General features: G+C 37.0%; 2 protein-coding genes across 6 annotated transcripts in view; both read left to right on the top strand.

Moving 5' to 3' along the window:
- LOC106878957 (uncharacterized) overlaps positions 1 to 10,506 on the top strand; it is a 19,432-nt gene extending 8,926 nt beyond the window's left edge. The window contains exon 4 of one of the 3 annotated variants that reach the window (XM_089338477.1): positions 9,349 to 10,506. In XM_089338477.1, coding sequence (XP_089194603.1) covers positions 9,349 to 9,848 — 500 coding nt within the window. In that variant the 3' untranslated portion in view covers positions 9,849 to 10,506. Of the gene's footprint in view, positions 1 to 498; positions 838 to 4,497; positions 5,321 to 9,348 lie in introns of those variants that run through there. The other 2 variants (XM_089338478.1, XM_089338479.1) reach the window with 2 other exon arrangements.
- A 1,841-nt stretch (positions 10,507 to 12,347) lies between these two features.
- The window catches only part of LOC106878952 (uncharacterized), a 10,161-nt gene continuing 8 nt past the window's right edge, over positions 12,348 to 22,500 (top strand). The window contains exons 1-6 of one of the 3 annotated variants that reach the window (XM_014928327.3): positions 12,348 to 12,668; positions 17,118 to 17,254; positions 17,603 to 17,932; positions 18,753 to 19,064; positions 21,083 to 21,256; positions 22,155 to 22,500. The exon at positions 22,155 to 22,500 is cut by the window's right edge and continues 8 nt beyond it. In XM_014928327.3, coding sequence (XP_014783813.1) covers positions 17,128 to 17,254; positions 17,603 to 17,932; positions 18,753 to 19,064; positions 21,083 to 21,222 — 909 coding nt within the window. In that variant the 5' untranslated portion in view covers positions 12,348 to 12,668; positions 17,118 to 17,127 and the 3' untranslated portion in view covers positions 21,223 to 21,256; positions 22,155 to 22,500. Of the gene's footprint in view, positions 12,669 to 16,250; positions 16,346 to 16,712; positions 17,255 to 17,602; positions 17,933 to 18,752; positions 19,065 to 21,082; positions 21,257 to 22,154 lie in introns of those variants that run through there. The other 2 variants (XM_014928328.3, XM_089338476.1) reach the window with 2 other exon arrangements.

Raw genomic sequence — 22,500 nt, 5'->3', positions numbered from 1 at the left:
GTATAGCGTTTTCTTTTATTTGAAACTTCGCCTTCGTTTTGATACACAGACCTAATTCATCAGACAGAAATTCAGGAATTAGATTAAAAGAAACTTCGAAAATTGCACGCGGTATTTCAGGAAAAGAATCACATTTTAAAGGCGAATTGATAAGTGACATTATATTTTGTGGAAAAACCTTACAAGCCAAAGTTTTTGTGTTGAATAATACGAGTTTATTCGGAACAAATGGAATTGAATGGAATTATTTAAATGATGGAACCTCTCCAGAAATGTTTTCTATAAAAATGTGAATGTCTTTTTCGCCAGTACAAATAAGCCATCAGACGAATAAAAAGAAACATTTGAAAAAGATAATTCCTGGGTGGAATAGTGAAATATAGTGATATCGTGTCAACGGAAAATATAATTGCTCAAGAAATACTTTTAAATAATATTTCAGGTATTTTGTCTTATAAAATATATAATTTATATATTTCTTTTCCCCCACAATTCTAGGAATGGTTGGTGGTGCACGTTATAACTTTACTGGTGGTGGAAGTAATCTCCTGTGTTTACCTAACAATATGATGTGGCTCAAATTTTCTACGGAGCTTGAACAAGCCGCAACTATATATGGGAGTGAATATCAACTTGAGAATAATGTAAATAGTGGAGGTTTTTCTAATGAAAACGCAAGAAGATTTTAAAACTATGATGTTGTTTGTGCTGTCTGTTTGACACAAAAACCTGCAGCTGTTATGATGTTACCAGCCAGGACAAAGTGTTACCCTGGTTGGACAATTGAGTACTATGGGTATTTGATGAGTGAATACGACTACAGCCATAGTAGACATGAATACGTGTGCGTAGACCATGCACCAGAAATAAATCCAAAAAGTTACAAAAACTTAAACGGAGCTTCAATGTATATAGTTCAGGCTATGTGTGGTTCATTACCATGTCCACCGTATGAAAATGGCCAAGAATTAAGCTGTGTTGTTTGCAGTAAATATTGAATAGAATATGGCCGAATTCAAATTCATTATAAAAATTTTACGGTTGAATTACAAGATCCGCGTACAGATTTATAGGTGAATTATAAAAGATGAACTCATTGAGAAGAATAAATAGAAATCTCCTGCATAATATTTGGTAACGTTGTCCTATATTCAACTAATGAAAATCATTAAAATAATTTGCAATATATATTTGTCAAAATTTATTCTTAATGGCATTTTGAATTTCGAAAAGATTTTTTTGCATAATTCTATAGAATGAATCATACGGTTCCGCCTGTTGTTATAGTTATATCCTGGAATAAAGTTATATTTAACAACAAGACATACCACTTTTTAATTTATCAGCTTGAAAATGTGTATTTCGAAATATAATTTCACCGAAAGATGTAAGGTTTTCTGTAAAGTATTTTCAATGGAGTGTTATATTTTTAGTTTCATTGTTTTAAGAGGTTTCAGTTATATCTGAAAAATATTGCAGTCAACAAAGGGAAATGAACTGGAAAGTGATTTCTCGCTGGTAGATTTGAATTAATATAAACACGTAAAGATTCATATAAACAAGTGAACATACCGAGTCCCAGAATGAACGCTGATGTCAACCTCATTCTCACTGAACTCGTGTGTATGTGTGTGTGTGTGTGTGTGTGTGTATGTAGGTTGCCTCAGATGGTCATGTGAACGCTAAATTTCATGCTCAACAAACGCAGCGAGAATATGATGCTATAAAAGATGGCTATTCAGAGAGAGAGAGAGAGAGAGAGAGAGAGAGAGAGAGAGAGAGAGAGAGAGGAGAGAGAGAGAAAGAGAGAGAGAGAGAGAGAGAGAGAGGAGAGAGAGAGAAAGAGAGAGAGAGAGAGAGAGAGAGAGGGGAGTAGTGACTTAGAAAAACGAAAGTATACAGGAGTCCGAAGACGAATTACCAGAGCAATTTTCACAAAATTGAGTAAATAACTTGGTTCGGGATTTAGACCTTTCCAAAGAGTTGCTCGCCTCGTGAGTTGCTCACAAAAGCTTATTACATCCATATATTACAATATCGCTTTACAGCAACAGACACATTTCAGTTAAAAGATTGATTTTGTGTACTGAAATGATATGGAGCTTCTTTTCTTTCGATTCTTCTGGTGACTGGGGACTTTTTCTCTATACCTGAAAGCGAAGTTTGATGTGTGTCCTTCTGATGCGAAATGACATTGGTTCGATTACAATAGCTGGAGATGATCTTCCAATGAGCCTTGTAGCACCGAGCTGTCTTCAAATATCAGTAAACAAATCCTCTACCAAACGATTGCTGCCACTTCCATAATGACTGCGCATGTCAATTCGCTCTACCTGCAGTAGAATAAATATCTGAGTTATGCTGCACTCAGGACGGAAGCTACACTGCTCTTCAGTAAGTTTGGACTCAACAATTTCCATACTGATCTTTTCCAGACATATATCACAATATCTCCTTTTCTACTCTAGGCACGAGGCCCGAAATCTTTGGAGAGCGGGGGTGGGGAACACAAGAAAGAGATCACTTTATAATTACAGCATCCTCTCTTCTGTCCTTTTTTTTTTAAATTGGTATTACCATCTCGGATTACCATTGATTTAGTGTCTTCCCAGATGTCCAAGTCAGCCGGCACAAACGGGTCAGCTAGGGAATACTTACTCTATTGAAAACAGCTTTGGCAAATATAAGGGCTTTAATCGCCTCTATGTCATCAGACACTTTGGAACTTTGACCCTAAATGCACCACGTGCTCATCATAAGATTTTATCGTGAACGAATTTAGATCAGCAAAATATTCTCTACACTTGCCAAGTTTACATTCCTCTACAAATAGAAGAACTTCAACCGAGTTGTTTGTAGGAAGGCGGCGAATTGTCTGCTAGAATAATCCATTGCCCAATCTAAAGTCTTGTTCAGCTTCACCTCAAAGTCCTTCCATCCTTTTACATTGAACGTTTTTACTGCTTCGCACCTCAGTGTAGCTTCTACTCAAAAAGGAGACATTTTCCAAGTCAAGCTTTGTATGCCCTCTTCTTTGCCCCGATGATACTTTCAACTTTCTGATTAAAGCAAGGGGTTCTCATGCCATTTGGCATCACACCGAGCCCCATTTCCTACGGAACTTTACAGCCAAAGAAGAGACTTACGTAAACAGTCTCCACTCTGGAGCAAAGATTGTTTGCCAACATAACATGGCAGTTCTGGTTTAGGACGAATGTTGCTGTAATTTAGCCCCAGGAGACATCATCTCCAGCTGGCTATACGACACGATCTGTGTCCTTATATTTTCGAACAAGGGAATGTAGCACCCCCACTCAGCTCAAAACAATATCTGTATGTCGCGATTTCTGGGTTATTTCCTTTCATCCTAGATTCCCTTGTTCGAAAATACAAGGACACAGATCGTGTCGTATAGCCAGATGGAGACGATATCTCCTGGGGTTAAATTACAGCAACGTTCGTCCTAAACCAGGACTGCCATGTTATGTTGGCAAACAATCTTTACTACAAAGTACCGTTGCTGAATATTTCTCGTTGTGAGATTTAAAAATAGTAATTTTCTAGTCTCCATTCTGTTTCACATACTCAGTTCTTTCAGGTATTTTGGATATAATTGTGTCTACATATTTGCTTCTGATACCATCATCCGACAGGGCTTTCCACTTCATTCTGTAAGTCTCAATGGACTTTATAACTTTATCATTTCTTCCTGTTGTAGATCGTTTTGATGTTGCAGACAAGATGGTGATCAAATCATAGCTCTACCCCTCTCTTTTAGACATTCATCCAGTACAAAAATGAGAAAAGTCAGAGAAGATAATAAATTATGTTATATACAAATTTATATTTCAAACAATGACAGACATTTGTGACCTCATACTGAACCAGGAACCTGCCAACTGACACACTGAGATCATGAGTGAGTCACATGTGACCACCTTGTTGGTTATAAAACAACAGTACGGCTGTAGACTCTTTACTCTCTCTTTACTCTTTTAATTGTTTCAGTCATTTGGCTGCGGCCATGCTGGAGCACCGCCTTTAGTCGAATCAAATCGACCCCTGGACTTATTCTTTGTAAGCCTAGTGCTTATTCTATCGGTCTCTTTTTGCCGAACCGCTACGTTACGGGGACGTAAACACACCTGCATCGGTTATCAAGCGATGGTGGGGGGACAAACACAGACACACAAACATATATACGACGGGCTTCTTTCAGTTTCCGTCTACCAAATCCACACACATGGCTTTGGTCGGCCCGAGTCTATAGTAGAAGACACTTGCCCAAGGTGCCACGCAGTGGGACTGAACTTGGAACCATGTGGTTGGTAAGCAAGTTACTTACCACACAGCCACTCCTTATATTTTCTTGATTTTCTCATGTTATGTGGAATATTGGTATATTGTGATATATTGTCATCGGAAAATATAATATTTTAGGTATGTGGTCTATCAAAATATGTAATTATTGTATATCTTTTTTTACTCAAATTCTAGGTGTGGTTGGTGGTCAAAGTTATAAGGTTATTGGTGGTGGAAGTAATCTCTTATGTCTACCTAAAGACCCGATTCCTGCCGAATTTACTTCAAAAGTCGAAGCTGCTGCTAGTATATATGGCGCTGAATATCAACTCGAGGCCTATACATCTGATTCTTTGTTTTCTTTTGAAAACGCTAAAGAACTTCATGATCACAATGTTCCCTGTGCTGTCTGTTTGACACGAGAACCTGCAATAGTTATGATGTTACCAGCCAGAACAGTGTGTTACTCTGATTGGAAGACTGAGTATTCAGGATATTTAATGGCTGAGGCTAACAAGCACAACGGCAGAAATGAATACGTGTGCGTGGACTATGCACCAGAAACAATTGCAGCAAGTAACGCAAGTGAAGACGCAGCTTTACTTTATTTCGTTCAGACTGTTTGTGGTTCATTGCCATGGTCGTATATCAATGGTCTAGAATTAACCTGCGTTGTGTGCACAAAATATTGAATACAGTATAGTGGAATTCGATTTCATCTGTATATGTTTACGGTTGATTTACAAGATTAAATTTATGAGTGAATTTATAAAGCATTAATTCACCGAGAAGAATAAATAGAAATCACATGTATAATATTTGGTAACGTTGTCCTGTATTCAAATGATGGAAATCATTAAAATAATTTACAATATATTTTTGTCAGAATTTATTCCTAATTTCCGCAAATGGGCATTTTAGATTTTGAAAAGTTTGTGTGCATAATTCTATAGAATATTGCATACGGTTCCGTCCATTGTTATAGTTATATCCTGGAATAAAATCATATTTAACGGTATATTGTCTTTTGACTGACATTTCAGTTTTTAATTCATGTATTCCAGCTTTAGGCGTTTTCGCTCAATAAACACTCACAACTCCCGGTCTGGGAATCGAAACCGCGATCCTATGACCACGAGTCCGCTGCCCTAACCACTGGGCCATTGCGCCTCCACTAAAAAAAAAAAAAAAAAAAAAAAAATGATATTTTGATATATAATTTCATCGAAAGATACGAAGTTTCCCATGATATATATATTCAACACGGTATTATACTTTCTATTTTACAAGAGGTTTTAGTGATATATGAAATATATATATATATATATATATAAAAGCAGCAAAGGGAAACGAGTTGAAAAGCAATTTCTCACTGCTCTGTGTGAAATCATTTAAGTGAAGTAAAGGTACAGAGTCCCGGGATCGAAAATTATGTCCACCTGATTTTTTTCACTGATCTCGTTCTGGTAAAATTCATATACATCTAGCTATTGTCATATATAACCAAGAAGAACGATCCTTAAGGAGTCTACTTTAGACTTTTTTGCGGTGAAATCTCTTGCTATATTGGTAACGATTACATGTTTTTCTATGAACAAATATATATATGGACTGGCTCTTGTGCGGGTGGCACATAAGATGTACCATTTTGAGCACGACCGTTGCCAGTACCGCCTGACTGGCCTTCGTAGGGTTTTCGAGCGAGATCGTTGCCAGTGCCCCTGGACTGGCTCTTGTGCGGGTGGCACATAAAAGACACCATTTCGACCGTGGCCGTTGCCAGTACCGCCTGACTGGCCTTCGTGCGGGTGGCACGTAAAATCACCCACTACACTCTCTGAGTGGTTGGCGTTAGGAAGGGCATCCAACAGTAGAAACTCTGCCAGATCAGATTGGAGCCTGGTGTAGCCATCTGGTTCACCAGTCCTCAGTCGAGTCGTCCAACCCATGCTAGCATGGAAAGCGGACGTTAAACGATGATGATGATAGATATATATATATGTTAATAGTAATAGTATGACAACAAAAGAATAAATGAGACCTCGATATTATGTAAATAGAGAGGAATTTATCAATAAATATAATATGTGACAATTATTCGGTTGCCATAACAAAACGCCAAATTCCGGATGTCGGGGCGGAAATCTGTTCCGGCATTTCGTCAGTTATTAAGACAAACAAAAATGCTATACACACCCACCCACACACACACACACACACACACACACACACACACACACACACACACACACGCATATATAAGATGGAGGTGGAAATAGCACAGAATTAAAAGAAATCTTTGTGTGTTCCTGCCAAGGGAGTCGCTAAAAAGCATTTATTGAATGGATTTTATAGCAGGGACACACAAAGATTTCTTTCAGACAATAGACATCCCTTCTCTCACTCTCTAACACTTTGAACTCCATACGAAACCATATTTAAAGAAGACTTCAACGAAAAATCTCCACCACATGTTCTTGACTGCTAGACAGAAGATAAAATACTTCAGCTACAAATTTTTATAAACTTTTACTGATATTTGATAAGATGAGGTACATGGAAACCAATAATATTTTCTTTATATAATTTTTCATTCAAGTCCCTCTTAAATTGAAATGTCTTGGACTTACGTCTGTACTATATCCACCCCCATCTTTTATATATAAAACATTGATTTGTTTCGATGGTCTCTACTCTTTTCTCAACTATATATGAATGAAAATAATAATAAAAAAATGAATGAAAATAATGATAAAAAAATCTTTAGACTACTTAACCTTTATAACATAAAATTAATTAGAATTCGTTAAATTTAACATGGTATTATAATCTGCATTCTATTAAATTGAACTCTTTAATATAGACTCATGTTAATGTTTATCATAAAAGAATCTTCATTGTCCTTGAAATAATTACAAAAGTGTTTGATAAAGTGTCATATACTAATAGAAAGATGCACGAAATACCAAAGCATTCTGTATATACGAGAGGTTTTCAGAGACGAATGTAAGCAATCGCATAGCTTGGCTATTAATTAGATGGGCGTTCAAAATGTTGATAGACTAACTCTAACTCTATATAGAGATACAACTCAACAAAATCTCCATTAAAAGCAATGCATTTGAGCCCTCGTTGAACCTTTTTCTCCAATGCTCTTTGAAAAGATTCAGGTATGTACCGTCGTATCGTCTTATTCCCAATCACTTTCACTTCGTCCCTGTAATCATATCATTATTCCCCAAACAATGTCCTTCGTTGGACTAAATAAGTAGAAGTCAAATTTGTACAATCAATCGCGGCAGTGGATTCTAATGAGCATCCAAGCGTGCCGATTGCCTGATGTGTTACCAAAGATGTGCGTATGGCTACACATAGTAATGTGAATCATTTTCAGATTTTTGTTCGGCCTCTTTCTTATTGCTTGTTCAAGATTTTTGAATGTTTCAATGAATTACTTGTACATTGCGCAGCTACGTTCCGGGAAATCATGGAGAAGGATAAAAAAAAAGATTTTTTTAATGAAAAGACTTTGGGTATCAGTTGCTATGTCTTGAACATGTTAGGATTTGAAGAACAGGGGTAACAACATTCGAAGGACTGAGCTTTTGTTTCCTGATCATAAGGATACGCCAGTATTTAATCCTCTACCACTAAATTGGAAAAAATGTACTTTCATTGCGTTCGAAGACTTAGACAGATCAAAACAAATTTCCACACTTCCAAAATACGCACTGCCGAAATATGCAAACCGAAATACGCGCATTGCACATACTTTCGGACACCACACGTATTCAACCATCCTCTATAATGCACAGTCCACATGTGCAGCGAGCTCAAGATGGTAATTCGTCCGTGCGCATGAATCATCAGGTAATCATCTCATACGGTGTTGTTGGTCAATACTCCAGTTTCCGCTTCTTCAAATTGTTCGCTAGCAACATATGCGTGTGTGTGTGTGTATGTGTGTGTGTGTGTGTGTGTCTGTATGAATGTACACACACACACACACACACATATATATATATATATATATATATAAACAACTTACAAATAGGGCAAAAGAAAAAAATTCTTATGTCAAATATGCCGAGAAATAGACTTTAAATCGTCAATAACCATATATAATAATTTATCACTAAGCATACTCAGTTCTTACAGGCATTTTAGATATAACTGTGTCCACATATTTGTTTCTGATACCATCAACCGGTAAGGCTTTCCACTTCATTCTGTAAGTCTCACTAGACCTAGTAACTTAGTGATTTCTTCCTGCTGTAGAATGTTTGAGGTTGCAGACAACAAGATGGTGATCAGATCATAGCTCAACCCCTCTCTTACCTAAACATTCTGTACAAAAATGAGAAAGGTCAGAGACGATAACAAATTATATGATAATGCATATTCATATTTAAAACAATGACAGACGGCTGTGACCTCATGCAGAACCTGTCAACTGCATTCTGCCGCACTTAGATAATGAGTGAGCCACATGTGGCCATCCTGTTGATCATATTACAATAGTACGGTGATTATAATTACTTGATCTTCTCATGTTGCGTGTAATACCAATAGATTATGGGAGAGTATTGTAGTTCGCTTGAAGCATTGTGTATTGTTTGTAAAGAACAAAAAGTTTATCATGGTATAACAATGCGCTATAGAACAAAAAATGGACTATATACCTGTTGTAATTTGGTTATCTATAGTCCGATGATATTTCGGAATTACAATTCCTTCTTCAGATCTTCTTTGCTGGAGTCTCTGCTATAAACTGTTTTCCAACGGTTTTCCTTTTTTCGGAAGCGTCTCAGGAGTGGTCTCACGAAGCTCCTTCCGGAATTCCTCATGAAAAGTGCATGAGGTCGGCTGTTTCAATCTCGTGTGTGTTGTGTTGGTACATCTGTGGCTCTGCTTCTAAGTTATGTGTTATGATATATTGTCGTCAAAAAATATAATAGTTTAAGGATTATTTTAAAATAATATTTCAGGTATTTCATCTTACAAAATATATAATTAGTATATTTCTTTTCTTTTTTCCATTTTTAGGCTTGGTTGGTGGTCAACACCATGACATTAGTGGTGGCGGAAGTAACCTCCTGTGTTTGCCTCACGGTCCGATTTGGGCCAATACTACTAAAAAATTTGAAGATACTGCAACTATATATGGGAGTGGATATCAATTTGAGGCTTACGCAACTGATCCTTTATTTTCTTTTGAAAACGCCGAAAAACTTAATGACCATGTTGCTCCTTGTGCTGTCTGTGTGACACGAAAACCTGCAGCTGTTATGATGTTACCAGGCAGGACAAAGTGTTGCTCTGGTTGGACAATTGAGTATTATGGGTATTTGATGAGTGAGTGTGACAACGGCAAGGGTAGACATGATTATGTGTGCGTAGACTATGCGCCAGAAACTTGTCCTGACATTTATGTAAACAAAAATGGAAGTTCACTGCATTTCGTTCAGACTACTAATTACACAATGCCATATCAAATGTATGAAAGTGGTCGAGAATTAACCTGCGTTGTGTGCAGTAAATATTGAACGGAATATAGTTGAATTTCCTTACATTAAAACATTGTTACGGTTGAATTACAATACCCGTGTACGAATTTATAGAAATCACATATATAATATTTGGTAACGTTATCATTAAAATAATTTGTATTATATTAAATTCAAATTACGATAAACGTAAATAATCAAACGAAGTTTGCTTTTTCAGAAGCGTTGAGATGTCTTAGAAAGTTCAGGCTATATTATTAGCATTATTCTGCGATTGAGAATTTAAAATCACTTCTTTAACTTTCTAACACATCTCAACGCTTCTAAAAAAGCAAACTTCGTTTGTTTATTTACGTTTGTCGTAATTTGAATTTAACATATGAGAGCGTCTCATTAAGCGAGATTTATATATCTTAAATTTGCAGAGCAATTTGTAGTGGGTAGTTTAGCTTAATCGGTCAAAGCATCGTGATGCGTAATCACGGGGATGTGGGTTCGAGTCCACTGCTAGCCACCTACACTTTTCTCTGCAAAACAGGGGTAATTTGCGTTATATTTTTGTCAGACTTTATTCCTAATATCTGCAAATGGGCATTTTAGATTTTGAAAAATTTGTGTGCATAATTCTACAGAATATTGCATACGGTTCCGTCCATTGTTATAGTTATATCCTGGAATAAAATCATATTTAACGGTATATTGTCTTTTGACTGACATTTCAGTTTTTAAATTATGCATTCCAACTTAAAAATTGATATTTCGAAATATAATTTCATCGAAAGATACGAAGTTTTCCATGAAATATTTTCATCACGGTATTATATTTTCAGTTTCTATTTAATGAGGGATTGTTTGCGAAAAATATTGCAAGCAGCGGATAGAAACAAGCTGGAAAGTAATTTCTCACTGCTGTGTTTGAAATCATATAAATATAAGTGGAGTAAAGAAGCAGAGTCTCGGGATCGAATATATAGTAGCGATGGTTGACCCTCTTCAAATTCCGCCGAGGTCGCCTTTGCCTTTCATCCTTTCGGAGTCGATAAATTAAGTACCAGTTAAATACTGGGGTTAATGTAATCGGTTATACCCCTCCCTACAAATTCTAAGCTTTGTGCCTATAGTATAACGGATACTATAAACTATCTTCAGTAACAAGTAAAACGAAAGAGAATGAAAATGAGAACATGGAAAACCTCCAATAAACTGGCAGACGTTTCGCTTTGTTACCGTTTACATCATCTCTTTTCTACTCTAGGCACAAGGCCCGACGTTTTTGGGAAGAGGCCCAGTCAATTAGATCAACCACAGTACACAACTGGTACTTAATTTATCAACCTCGAAAGGATGAAAGGGAAAGTCGACCTCGGCAGAATTTGAACTCAGAACATGAAGACAAACGAAATACCGCTAAGCATTTCGTCTGGCCTGTTAACGTTTCTGCCAGCTCTCTCTCTCTCTCTCTTTCTCCTTCTTCATCCCTGTCTGACGATGATGCAGAGCCTGCTGTAACTGTGCGAATAAAAACATCATAAACCTCCTATAAGTTGGTATATATGAGGGTTTCTACCGCTGAAGACACTTGATGCGGCCCTCAGGCATCAGTATGCCGACAAGTGTCGTCGAGTCTAGTCCTACTGCCACGTGGTGCGTCTTTGCTTCGCAGTGTTTCTCGCCTGTCCGTCAATTTTGGTGATGAATGAAACGTAGGACCAGCGTGCTTCCGTAAAATTATGTTTTCTACCGGGAAAAACGAATTTCGAAACAGTTGTCATCCTTCAAACAGCTTACAAGGATGCTGCCGTGAACAAAACACAATTTTACGAGTGGTTTTCACGCTTTAGGAAAGGCCACTTGTCGCTTGAAGGCGGGCATCGCTCAGAGCGACCGTCGACCTCCCGAACGAATGAAAACATTATGAAAATTCATTAACTTATCTTAGAGAGCCATCATTGAAGAATTAATAAACTTGTTGATATGGCTGGTGTGTCATGGAGTTCCTGCCAACGAATTTTGAGCAAGGAATTGCGAAGGAAAAGTGCTACAGAAATATTCGTTTCCCCCTTGTTCACGGAAGATCAAAAGCAGTCATGACTGAATGCGTGTCATGGACTGAAAGAGCATTTGGAAGTTGATACGGACCTTTTATCGAAAGTCATCATTGGTGACGAAACCTGGTCCTACGGAATTCGCAGATGTGGAAGAGGTAAAGAAAAAGAAAAACGACAGGGGCACCACTTCTCAAGAGTTCCAGTATTGCTTCAAAAAGTGGAGCACGCGTCCGGACCGCTGCATTGCTTCAAATGGAGAATACTTTGAAAGCGATAGAAGTGTAAACGTGTAAAACTAAGCGAATAAAATAATATTGCAAAATTCCGGTTTCATTTGGGTATCCCGTCGTATACATCCATAAGCATCTCTCTCTTTCTCCGCTGCTGTCTCTGTTTCCCCCTCTCTCTCCCCCCTCTCTCTGTCTGTCTCTTCATATATTTGTTTTACATTTTCTGTCAGTGATGTAATATTTTGCGTGGGTCTGCGTGTAGTTTTACTGGTTGAAAATATCAAACCATATATATGCAGTGAGAATTCTAGGCATTTATAAGCACCCACCCGTATTATGTATCACTAGTACGTTAAATATATATAAAGGCTTAAGAAAGTTTGTTATAAGCCTCCAGCATGAATCTACTGTAGGACCACCGTTAAACCTCTACAAACTCTACCATAACATCGACAGCGACTACCACAGTAAATTTTGGCGTATTGCCCTCAGATAATTTGCATCGCTGTTCCATTTATCCTCTTATAAATTTTGGATTATCTCTCATTCTGGCCACAACGAATCTTTCTCAAAACACAAAGGTAAGTATCAGCGTGTGAATTTATGTGTCTTCTCGATGATTTCGGTGTATTTACATTATATGTCTGTTGTTTGATGCTTCTCAAGCCATGGCTGGCTCACAAGGTCCGGTTTCATTGGCGTATAGGCCCCCCACCTGGACGGGACGCCGGTCCGTCGCAGGTGAGCTGCTAGATACAGGAGGAAAGAGTGAGGGAAAGTTGTGGCAAATGAGTCAGCAGAAGTTCGCCATTACCTTCTACTGGAGCCGCTTGAAGATTAGATATTTCACTCATGAACACACACATCACCCGGTCTGAGATTCGAACCCGCGATCCCTCGATTGCGAGCCCGCTGCTCTAACCACGAGGCCATGCGTCTCCACACATTATATGTCTACAGCAAGAAATTTTCTCCATGACAAAACATGGTTGATGTTTACAAGTCCGAACATGCTTTTAGCATATTCTAATAGTATTAAGATTGCAATGATGAAATATAATTGTTATTTTGTTTCTTTAGCCATATAATATCCGAGTTGTCGCATAACACTTACAGTGTTGGTTCCTGTTCAAAAATTCTACTGAACTAAGCACAAAGTTTTTAGTGTGTCACCCGATATTTTGTGAGACCTTCTCTTATTTCCCCCTTCTCTCGTCCACCTGCAATGACCCGTTCTTATTCTTTCTTTTCTTTTCTTCTTGACTTCGGGAGAATGGAGCTCTTCTGCTTTGTCCGGAGTCTCTCCCCTACCTCCCGAAACCTTAGGGTCCTTCGGCGGGCAACCATTGTTGCCCGCTTTCTTCCTTTTTAATTCTTTTCGAGTTTCTTCTTCTCTTCTATCCTGTTTTCTTCTATTTTTATCAATTTTTGATGGATTGTTTTTGTGAACTGTTTTTGAACTGTTTTTTTTTTGGACATGGCAGAGAAAGAACTTAAAAAGAACCCTGTCTTGGAGTGGGAAATTATGCCACCCAAGCAGTGGTTAAAAGATATGGAAGAGAGGACGGTAGTGGTTAGAACTTACTCGAAAGTTCTTGATACCAACACCGTCTTCCCAAAACCAACTATACAAAAAGAACTGAAAGACTATTTGTCCTCTGTGAAATACATATCCCGCGGTGTCAAGCATGCAACCGTATGGTTGCTGTTTGACACCCCGGAGGAGGCTCACAATTTTGCGAGCCAGCCCTTGGAGGGCAACGAAATTCTGTTCCTCTCGTCGTACTGCGTTACCGGCCAGCCATGAGATTCGAACTCACATTCCTCGAGTCTCATGGCTGGCCGGTAACGTATTTTTCTGCAATGTATGGATAATTTATCCTGATCACGCTATTTATTAGAATTATCACGCGTTCGAGAATTAAAAAAAAAATTATTTCCGTATCTTTCAACATGCATATTTATTTAAGTTCTTCGCGATCCATTTCCTCGCAGATGAAGGGTGTAATGCATTCGTATCACTATCACTGGCTAACAGCTGCCAGGGTTCAAGTAGCAGAGAATGACATAGACATATCGTAAACCATCCACTTCTCCACATCCTGAACAACCTACACCAAATGCCTCAAACAACACATGCATTTATTAACTCCAAACTCACCAAGAAACGAACTACAAATTTTTTTAAACCAGATATCCGTATAAAAGTGTTACATCCTTCATTTGAGAGGAAAGATATTGTGACGTAGTTATATATATCTCTTTTACTCTTTTACTTGTTTCAGTCATTTGACTGCGGCCATGCTGGAGCACCGCCTTTAGTCGAGCAAATCGACCCCGGGACTTATTCTTTGTAAGCCTAGTACTTATGCTATCGGTCTCTTTTGCCGAACCGCTAAGTGACGGGGACAGAAATATACCAGCATCGGTTGTCAAGCAATGCTAGGGGGACAAACACACACACACAAACACACACACACACACACACACACACACACACACACACACATATACGACGTGCTTCTTTCAGTTTCCGTCTACCAAATCCACTCACAAGGCTTTGGTCGACCCGAGGCTATAGTAGAAGACACTTGCCCAAGATGCCACGCAGTGGGACTGAACCCAAAACCAAGCTACTTACTACACAGTCACTCCTGCGCTTTATATATATATATATATATATATATATATATATATATATATATATATATATATATATATATATATGCGTTTGTAAGATTCCTGATGTGAAATCGTGTTAATTATTATTATTATTTTTTGCCAAATAAACACATGCACTGTATTTTTTCTTCCCTCGTTATTTACTATTATATTATTGTTATTATTATTATTATTATTATTATTATTATTATTATTATTATTATTATTATTATTATTATTATTATTTCGATATCCATTGTCCGGATATCTTTTGTCACACATCTGTAACCTCTTCAGTGACACTTAACGTTTCCGTGTGTGATCTTTCTTCATTCACTCCATTCCGTTCATCTAACATGTTTATCTTTATGTGCGCATGCGTTATTGTCCTTGTGTGTGTGTGCGTGTGTATTATTCTATGCATCTGTGTGATTAATACACAGATACATAGAATAATACACACACAATAGACATATATGCATGTGCACTTAAAGACAAACGTCTTAGAAAAACAGAATAGAGTGGAGGAAGAAAATTGAAAAATTGACGTAGAGACGTTATTTATTCAAAGATATTCGAATTCCTGCAGAGAAATTCCTGCCTACAGCTGTTTCCACACCCAATCAGTTCAGTTACAAAAATAAAATACTTTAATTCAATTCCCACTTTAAAACATGTCAATTTGGTATTTCGGCAGGGAGAATTTACAAAAGGAACTTACATTTCGACGTGTAAGTTAACCTATGGCAAACTCAGATGTGTGTGTTTTCTTGGGGGTAAACATTCCTTAAAAATCCGTTATTATCATATATATACATATATATATATATATATATATATATATATATATATATATATATATATATATATATATATATATATATATATATAAACACATTCATTATATTTGTGTACGTGCAAATATACATAATAGTTCATTGATGGTGGTATGGTACTACAGAAGTTATAAATATTATAGAGAGATTATATTATAAAACGAGCACACAGAGAGCGCAAACCTCCGCCAAGGCAACACCAACGTCCTCTCAACGATTAGCTGGAGATGATCTTTAAAATGCGAATATCTGAAATGAACTAGACTGCTCTCACAAATGAGAATACTAAAAAGAGCCGACTGCTCTCAAAAATTAAGTTAAAAACCGGAAAAATAATCCAGAATCCTTGTCCAATGGTAGTCATGGAACGTGACGATGGGTGTACGGGCCATGTTTGTAATGCTGTGTGTGTGTCGTCTGCAGTGGGAACAGGGGTAGTTTTCTCTATGAAGGCCTTTTTCAGTCTATCCACTAATATAGTGGTCTATAGGGAAAAATTTATCCTTGCGTGAAAGAAAACGGAAAGGACCTGCATACGGAGGTTTAACAACATCTGATTTTTTATTACCGATGCGGGCTAACATAGAGGGGGAGGTTTAACAACATCGTTGCGCAGTGGGTGAATGTATGTCTTCTCGCTGATTTCAGTGTATTTACATTATATGTCTATAGAGAGAAAGATTCAGCACGACAAAACACGGTGACTGTTTACAAGTTCAAATGTTCTTTTAGCACGTTCGAATGGTACCAAGATTGCGCTGGTAAAGTATAATTGTTATTGTTTTTCTCTAGTCTTATAGTCACCAAATCTTTGCCCTGTCTTTCTTTTACTTACTCACACTGGAAGCGCCATATTCTATTTCATTTTATTTTATCACAATCTCTCCCCTAACACCATTCAACATTTTGTCTTTGTTTCCGTTTCTGCTCATAGCTTAACCCTACCCACAGCTCTCTCACCATTCCTCCCCCTCTCTCTCCCTCATGCACAGACATACACAGAACTAACCAATTCCTCTCTTTAAATCACTCAGCCTTCTCCTCATTTATTTCTTAGTCTTTCTCGTCTTCGTATAATAATATATATCCTCTCAAACCAGGGTTCTTTTTTTAAAACTTATTAGGAAAACCAAGCGAATTCCTCGAAAACAAAAAAATACATTCTTTCTTTATTGTTTGCTGCTAGTTTTGTCATTCTTCCTGTCACATGATTATATATACCAATACGTTACTTATATGTATCTACATATAATTATTCTAGTGTTTGCATATCTGCTTACATATCTATTTATATTAACTTCTAAATTTGGTAATGACTCTAAATAAAATCAAGTGTCACGTGATTACCATATTAACCGCCAGCCGTTTGCACCAATTTTTCAACATCAGTTATAACTTTCGCTCTTAATTGCCTTTCGCTTGGTTTCGTACATGTTTGTTAATTAATCAACTTAATTAAATCACGAATAATATAATCAGATACGGAGAACTATTGCAAAGTTTTCCTACCGCTTACAACATATTTTTATCCAGATCAAGCAAGATGTCCCTTGGTTGTGTCAGCGTTGGCGAGTGGACTTGGAGCTCTTTCCGTCAGCCTAGCAGACTGCTGATGACGATGATGACAATCATGCTGATGATAGTGATGATGTCTCCTTACACTTCAGCCTGTAAGTAAAGGACAACAACTTTATTTTCTCAACTCGCACATTTCTTTCTTTCTTTCTTTCTTTCTTACTTTCTTTCTTTCTTTCCTTCCTTCTGTCTTTCTTTCTTTCTTTCAATTTCTTTCTCAATTTCTTTCTTTCTTTCTTTCTTTCTCAATTTCTTTCATTCTTTTATCTTTCTTTCTTTCTTTGTTTCTTTCTTTCTTTTATCTTTCTTTCTTTCTTTCTTTCTTCTTCTTCTTCTTCTTCTTCTTCTTCTTCTTCTTCCATATGTTGCTATTTAGTGAATGTATGTCTGATAAATTTCTCTCTTACGCATTTTCTCTCTCTCTCTCTCTCTCTCTCTTATAGTCATTGAAATAACAAACCTATCACCGGCTAATGGTTTCGGTATTGGGGAACCAACAAAAATGAATATAACATGCGAATACAACACAAACAGTTTCAATTCGTTCAGCCTCCTACGAGATGGCGTTGCTGTTGTAGAGATGGAGGACAGTAGCATAGCTAAGGGATTTGTAACTAAAAAGAAGGAGAAAGATTTCGGTTGTAATGTTCCTGCCCCTTCGTCGAAGTCCGGTGCGGTACATTGCTGGAAAGCGAACCTCGATTGCAGGGATGTAGCAGTTTACAAATGTTCTCTATCAAGCTTAGACATCTCCAATGAAAAGCCGCTAAAAGGTGAGTCTCCATCTTCGTTACAGTTTACACTTTTTAACACTATTACAGGTCTCGTATATTTATATGGCTGGAGTTTATTCCTATAAAGTTTGCGATTTATTTTCTCCTTGGTTTTGGTAAACTCATAGGAAGCTTGAATTTTCTTAGACCACTTATCAGACAGATTAATGCAATAGCAAAGAGTAACAGAGACAGCTGTTGTTGTTGTTGTTGTTGGCACTCCGTCGCTTACGACGTCGAGGGTTCCAGTTGATCCGATCAACGGAACAGCCTGCTCGTGAAATTAACGTGCAAGTGGCTGAGCACTCCACAGACACGTGTACCCTTAACGTAGGTCTCGGGGATATTCAGCGTGACGCAGTGTGACAAGGCTGACCCCTTTGAAATACAGGTACAACAGAAACAGGAAGTAAGAGTTTTCTACTATAGCCCCGGGCCAACCAAAGCCTTGTGAGTGGATTTGGTAGACAGAAACTGAAAGAAGACCGTCGTATATATGTATATATATATATATATATATATATATATATATATATATATATATATATGTATGTGTGTGTATGTGATTGTGTGTCTGTGTCTGTCTCCCCCCAACATCGCTTGACAACCGATGCTGGTGTGTTTACGTACCCGTAACTTAGCGGTTCGGCAAAAGAGACCGATAGAATAAGTCCTGGGGTCGATTTGCTCGACTAAAGGCGGTGCTCCAGCATCTCAGATAGATTGAGGGAGAAAAAAACATTTTAGGTTTGTATCATCACTTATCACTGCGCCCATGTTATCGTGAAATCATTGCTGAAACATTTATTTTACTTTTCAGCGAAGTCCTCCATTAAAAGCGTGATACGCGTCGACCCTCAGTTGGAGAAAAACAATACATCTATGTTCAAGTGTACAGCAAATGTTGCGTTACCGTATACCAGTTTCGTTAAATTTCTATGGAAAATAAAACCCGAAAATCGGCCAAATATGATAGAGCAGGAAATATCGGCTGCTGTTCCAGATTCTACAAACTGTTTCGTTGAAGCTGCTACAATATATCGGCACCAGTATAAGTTGAGCGACCGTGCAGATGTTTCCTGTACAGTTTTCAAGCAAACAATTACAGAAGTATTCGATGCCCTGACTACACGTAAGCAAATATTTCTGGTGCTGTACTTTTTGCTCTTACATTTTCTTTCTCCATAAATGCAGGGCATTGTTATAGGCTTTGTGCTGTGTTATTAGAAATAGCTGACGACAGTTTGTCTTTTCGTTGACAGAAAACATTGTTGCATTCCTAAGATGCTTATGGTTGAGTGGTTAAGTACTGAATGCTTTTATAAAACACTTTGCATCAAATCTCAGGCCATATATTGTATGTCAGTGCGCATGTATGTTTAGATATATTTTATTGACATATTCCAATGTACATATACATGTCTTCTATGCATACTTTTATTCATGGATGTATATAAATTTATCATATACATATATATGAAGTGGCTGTGTGGTAAGTAGCTTGCTTACAAACCACATGGTTCCGGGTTCAGTTTCACTGCGTGGCACCATAGGCAAGTGTCTTCTACTGTAGCCTCGGGCCGACCAAAGCCTTGTGAGTGGATTTGGTAGGCGGACACTGAAAGAAGCCCGTCGTATATATGTATATATATACGTGTGTATATATGTTTGTGTGTCTGTGTTTGTACCCCCCAACATCGCTTGACAATCGATGCTGGTGTGTTTACGTCCCCGTAACTTAGCTGTTCGGCAAAAAGAGACCGATAGAATAAGTACTAGGCTTACAAAGAATAAGTCCTGGGGTCGATTTGCTCGACTAAAGGCGGTGCTCCAGCATGGCCACAGTCAAATGACTGAGATAAGTAAAAGATAAAAGATATATATATATATATATATATATATATATATATATAACCTGATGATTATTATTCATGATAATGATCATTTAACCATCAGCATCATCACTTCATCATGATCATAATTATCATGATTATGACCACCCGCATCACCACCACCACCACCACCACCATCATCATCAGCCACTCATAATCATATACACCAAAATATGTTTGCTCAAAGTGCTTTCCATCTTTACCAGCCACCACTAAGCTACGAAAACACAGTTTGTAAACGAGCTAGCGCCGCTAAGCTCTCCCTTCAACCACTTGTTACCAAAAAAAAAAACAAAAAAAAAAACAAGACTCTTAGCTATAGCATTTTTTTCCAGTTCATTTACATAACCTGAACCCAAAACCATAATCTCTCTTGGTAACCGCTTCTATCTCTTGTCAATCCGCATTGAGATATTTGAGATGTTAAAAGCTTATTTATGTCTACACAAGTGCAAAATTGAGTCAATATGTGAATATAAACATTTGAATGAATATGTATATATATATATATATATGTACACAAACACACATATATGTATATAAAGTTTTAAATTTAAAAGAGAGTTTTGACGCTAATATCCACTATTATTGAATTTTATTCCTATGTCAACATTTCTGTATAAGGCTATATTTGACTGTCAAATAAATTTCAATAATAATGGATATCAGCGTCAAAACTCTCTTTTAAATTTAAAACTTTGGATATATAACCAAGGAGAACGATCCTTAAGGAGTCTACTTTAGACTTTTTACGGAGAAATCTCTTGCTATATTGGTAACGATTACATGTTTTTCTATGAACAAATATATATATATATATATATATATATATCGCAGGATAATGCTAATAATAAAACCTGAACAGGATAAGCTACCTCTGTTTTGCAGAAATATATATATCAATACATGTATAGAATTCACTAATCTTTAGAACGCAAGCATTTCCGTGGTCAGCCGGCGCTATATTCCTTTGTTGGGTCTTGCCGACCGCATTCTCGTATATGTCATGTATAATCTTCACACGACATTTTGTGCCCTTTTTTCTCTCTAGTCCATGAATTTTCCATACACACATACACACACATACGCACACACATAGCTATCGTATTGATGGTTTAAGGCGATATAAAAAAAAAACCCAAAAAACACATTGATACGAATTATAATTGTCAATTCAGTTTCGAAATCAGTCATTAAGCTCCATTTTTTTGATGAAAAATTATATTTTCCTTGATACACCTATATTTTGTCTTTACAGCTATTACTACTACTACCACAAAAAAACCTACTACTACTACTACTAGAAGACCGGTGTCTGGTTCAGGTGTACAATTCTCTAAATGGGTTTTGATCATCAATCTCATTCTTCTGCTTCTGGATGTCGCAGTTTCTCGCTAGTATCAACCCGTTTTGCACAAACATTATAATAAAGGTTTGTAAAAGTAACTTACTTTCGTTTTCGTTTTGTTTTTCCTTATCTTTTCTTTCTTTCTTTCTTTCTCTCTTTCTCTTTCTCTCTCTCTCTCTCTATATATATATATATATATATATATACATATATATATATATATTTGAAAAAATAAAAAGAATGAGTTCACTGGTAGTTCTGACTAACTCTCTCTTTTACTGGTTTCAGTCATTTGACTGCGGCCATGCTGGAGCATCGCCTTTAGTCGAGCATATCGACCCCGGGACTTATTCTTTGTAAGCCTAGTACTTATTCTATCGGTCTCTTTTGCCGAACCGCTAAGTGACGGGGACATAAACACACCAGCATCGGTTGTCAAGCAATGCTAGGGGAACAAACAGACACACAAACGCACACACACATATATATATATATATACATATATATGACGGGTTTCTTTCAGTTTCCGTCTACCAAATCCACTCACAAGGCTTTGGTTGGCCCGAGGCTATAGTAGAAGACACTTGCCCAAGATGCCACGCAGTGGGACTGAACCCGGAACTATATGGTTGGTAAGCAAGCTACTTACTACACAGCCACTCCTGCGCCTATGTTTAATTTAATACTTTTTAACTTTTTAATAATATAAGTTTTAGTTCAAAGATCTATGAACTAAACTTTATATTATTAAAAAGTTAAAAAATAAAAGAAATTAACGTGATTAAAACTAATACTGAAGTTATTCTTTATCTTTCTTCAAATATACCCGACTCTACCAAGGATCTCACACATATTCCAATATATATCCCTGTTAGATTTAGGTTCCAGTTGCCGACACCACTTCTCCTAGGAACACTGCCAAAAGTTTTCTTAACAACATTCAAAGGAATCCCCATTTTAACATTTCTTTCTTCACTTACAGATTCATATGAACGTTAACTGAATTTGGTATCGCCCAGCGCATTAAGTTATGGAGACAACATCCATGGATTTTCGTTTGTACCTGATTATTCAAGATCCTCATTAATATTTTAATTTTAATCTTTCTTGTTAATTATAATTCCAGTAAATTATAAGTTTGTACATACAGTCTGAATATATTTACATAGTTTCACATGGTTAAAGTGAACATTTGTTAAATAAACAGAAAAGTTAGAAGTAAAAATATTTAAGAAGTGTTTCAAAATTATTTTGATTAAAAATTTGAACATAATTGTTGCGTTAAATATATCAAGTGATTATAATTGTATTTTATAAAACAATTCCAT

This window comes from Octopus bimaculoides, chromosome 20 (genome assembly GCF_046866305.1).
Source record: "Octopus bimaculoides isolate indiv1 chromosome 20, ASM4686630v1, whole genome shotgun sequence".
In the NCBI taxonomy this organism is placed as follows: domain Eukaryota; kingdom Metazoa; phylum Mollusca; class Cephalopoda; order Octopoda; family Octopodidae; genus Octopus; species Octopus bimaculoides.
This window is presented reverse-complemented; position numbering and strand designations above follow the sequence as displayed.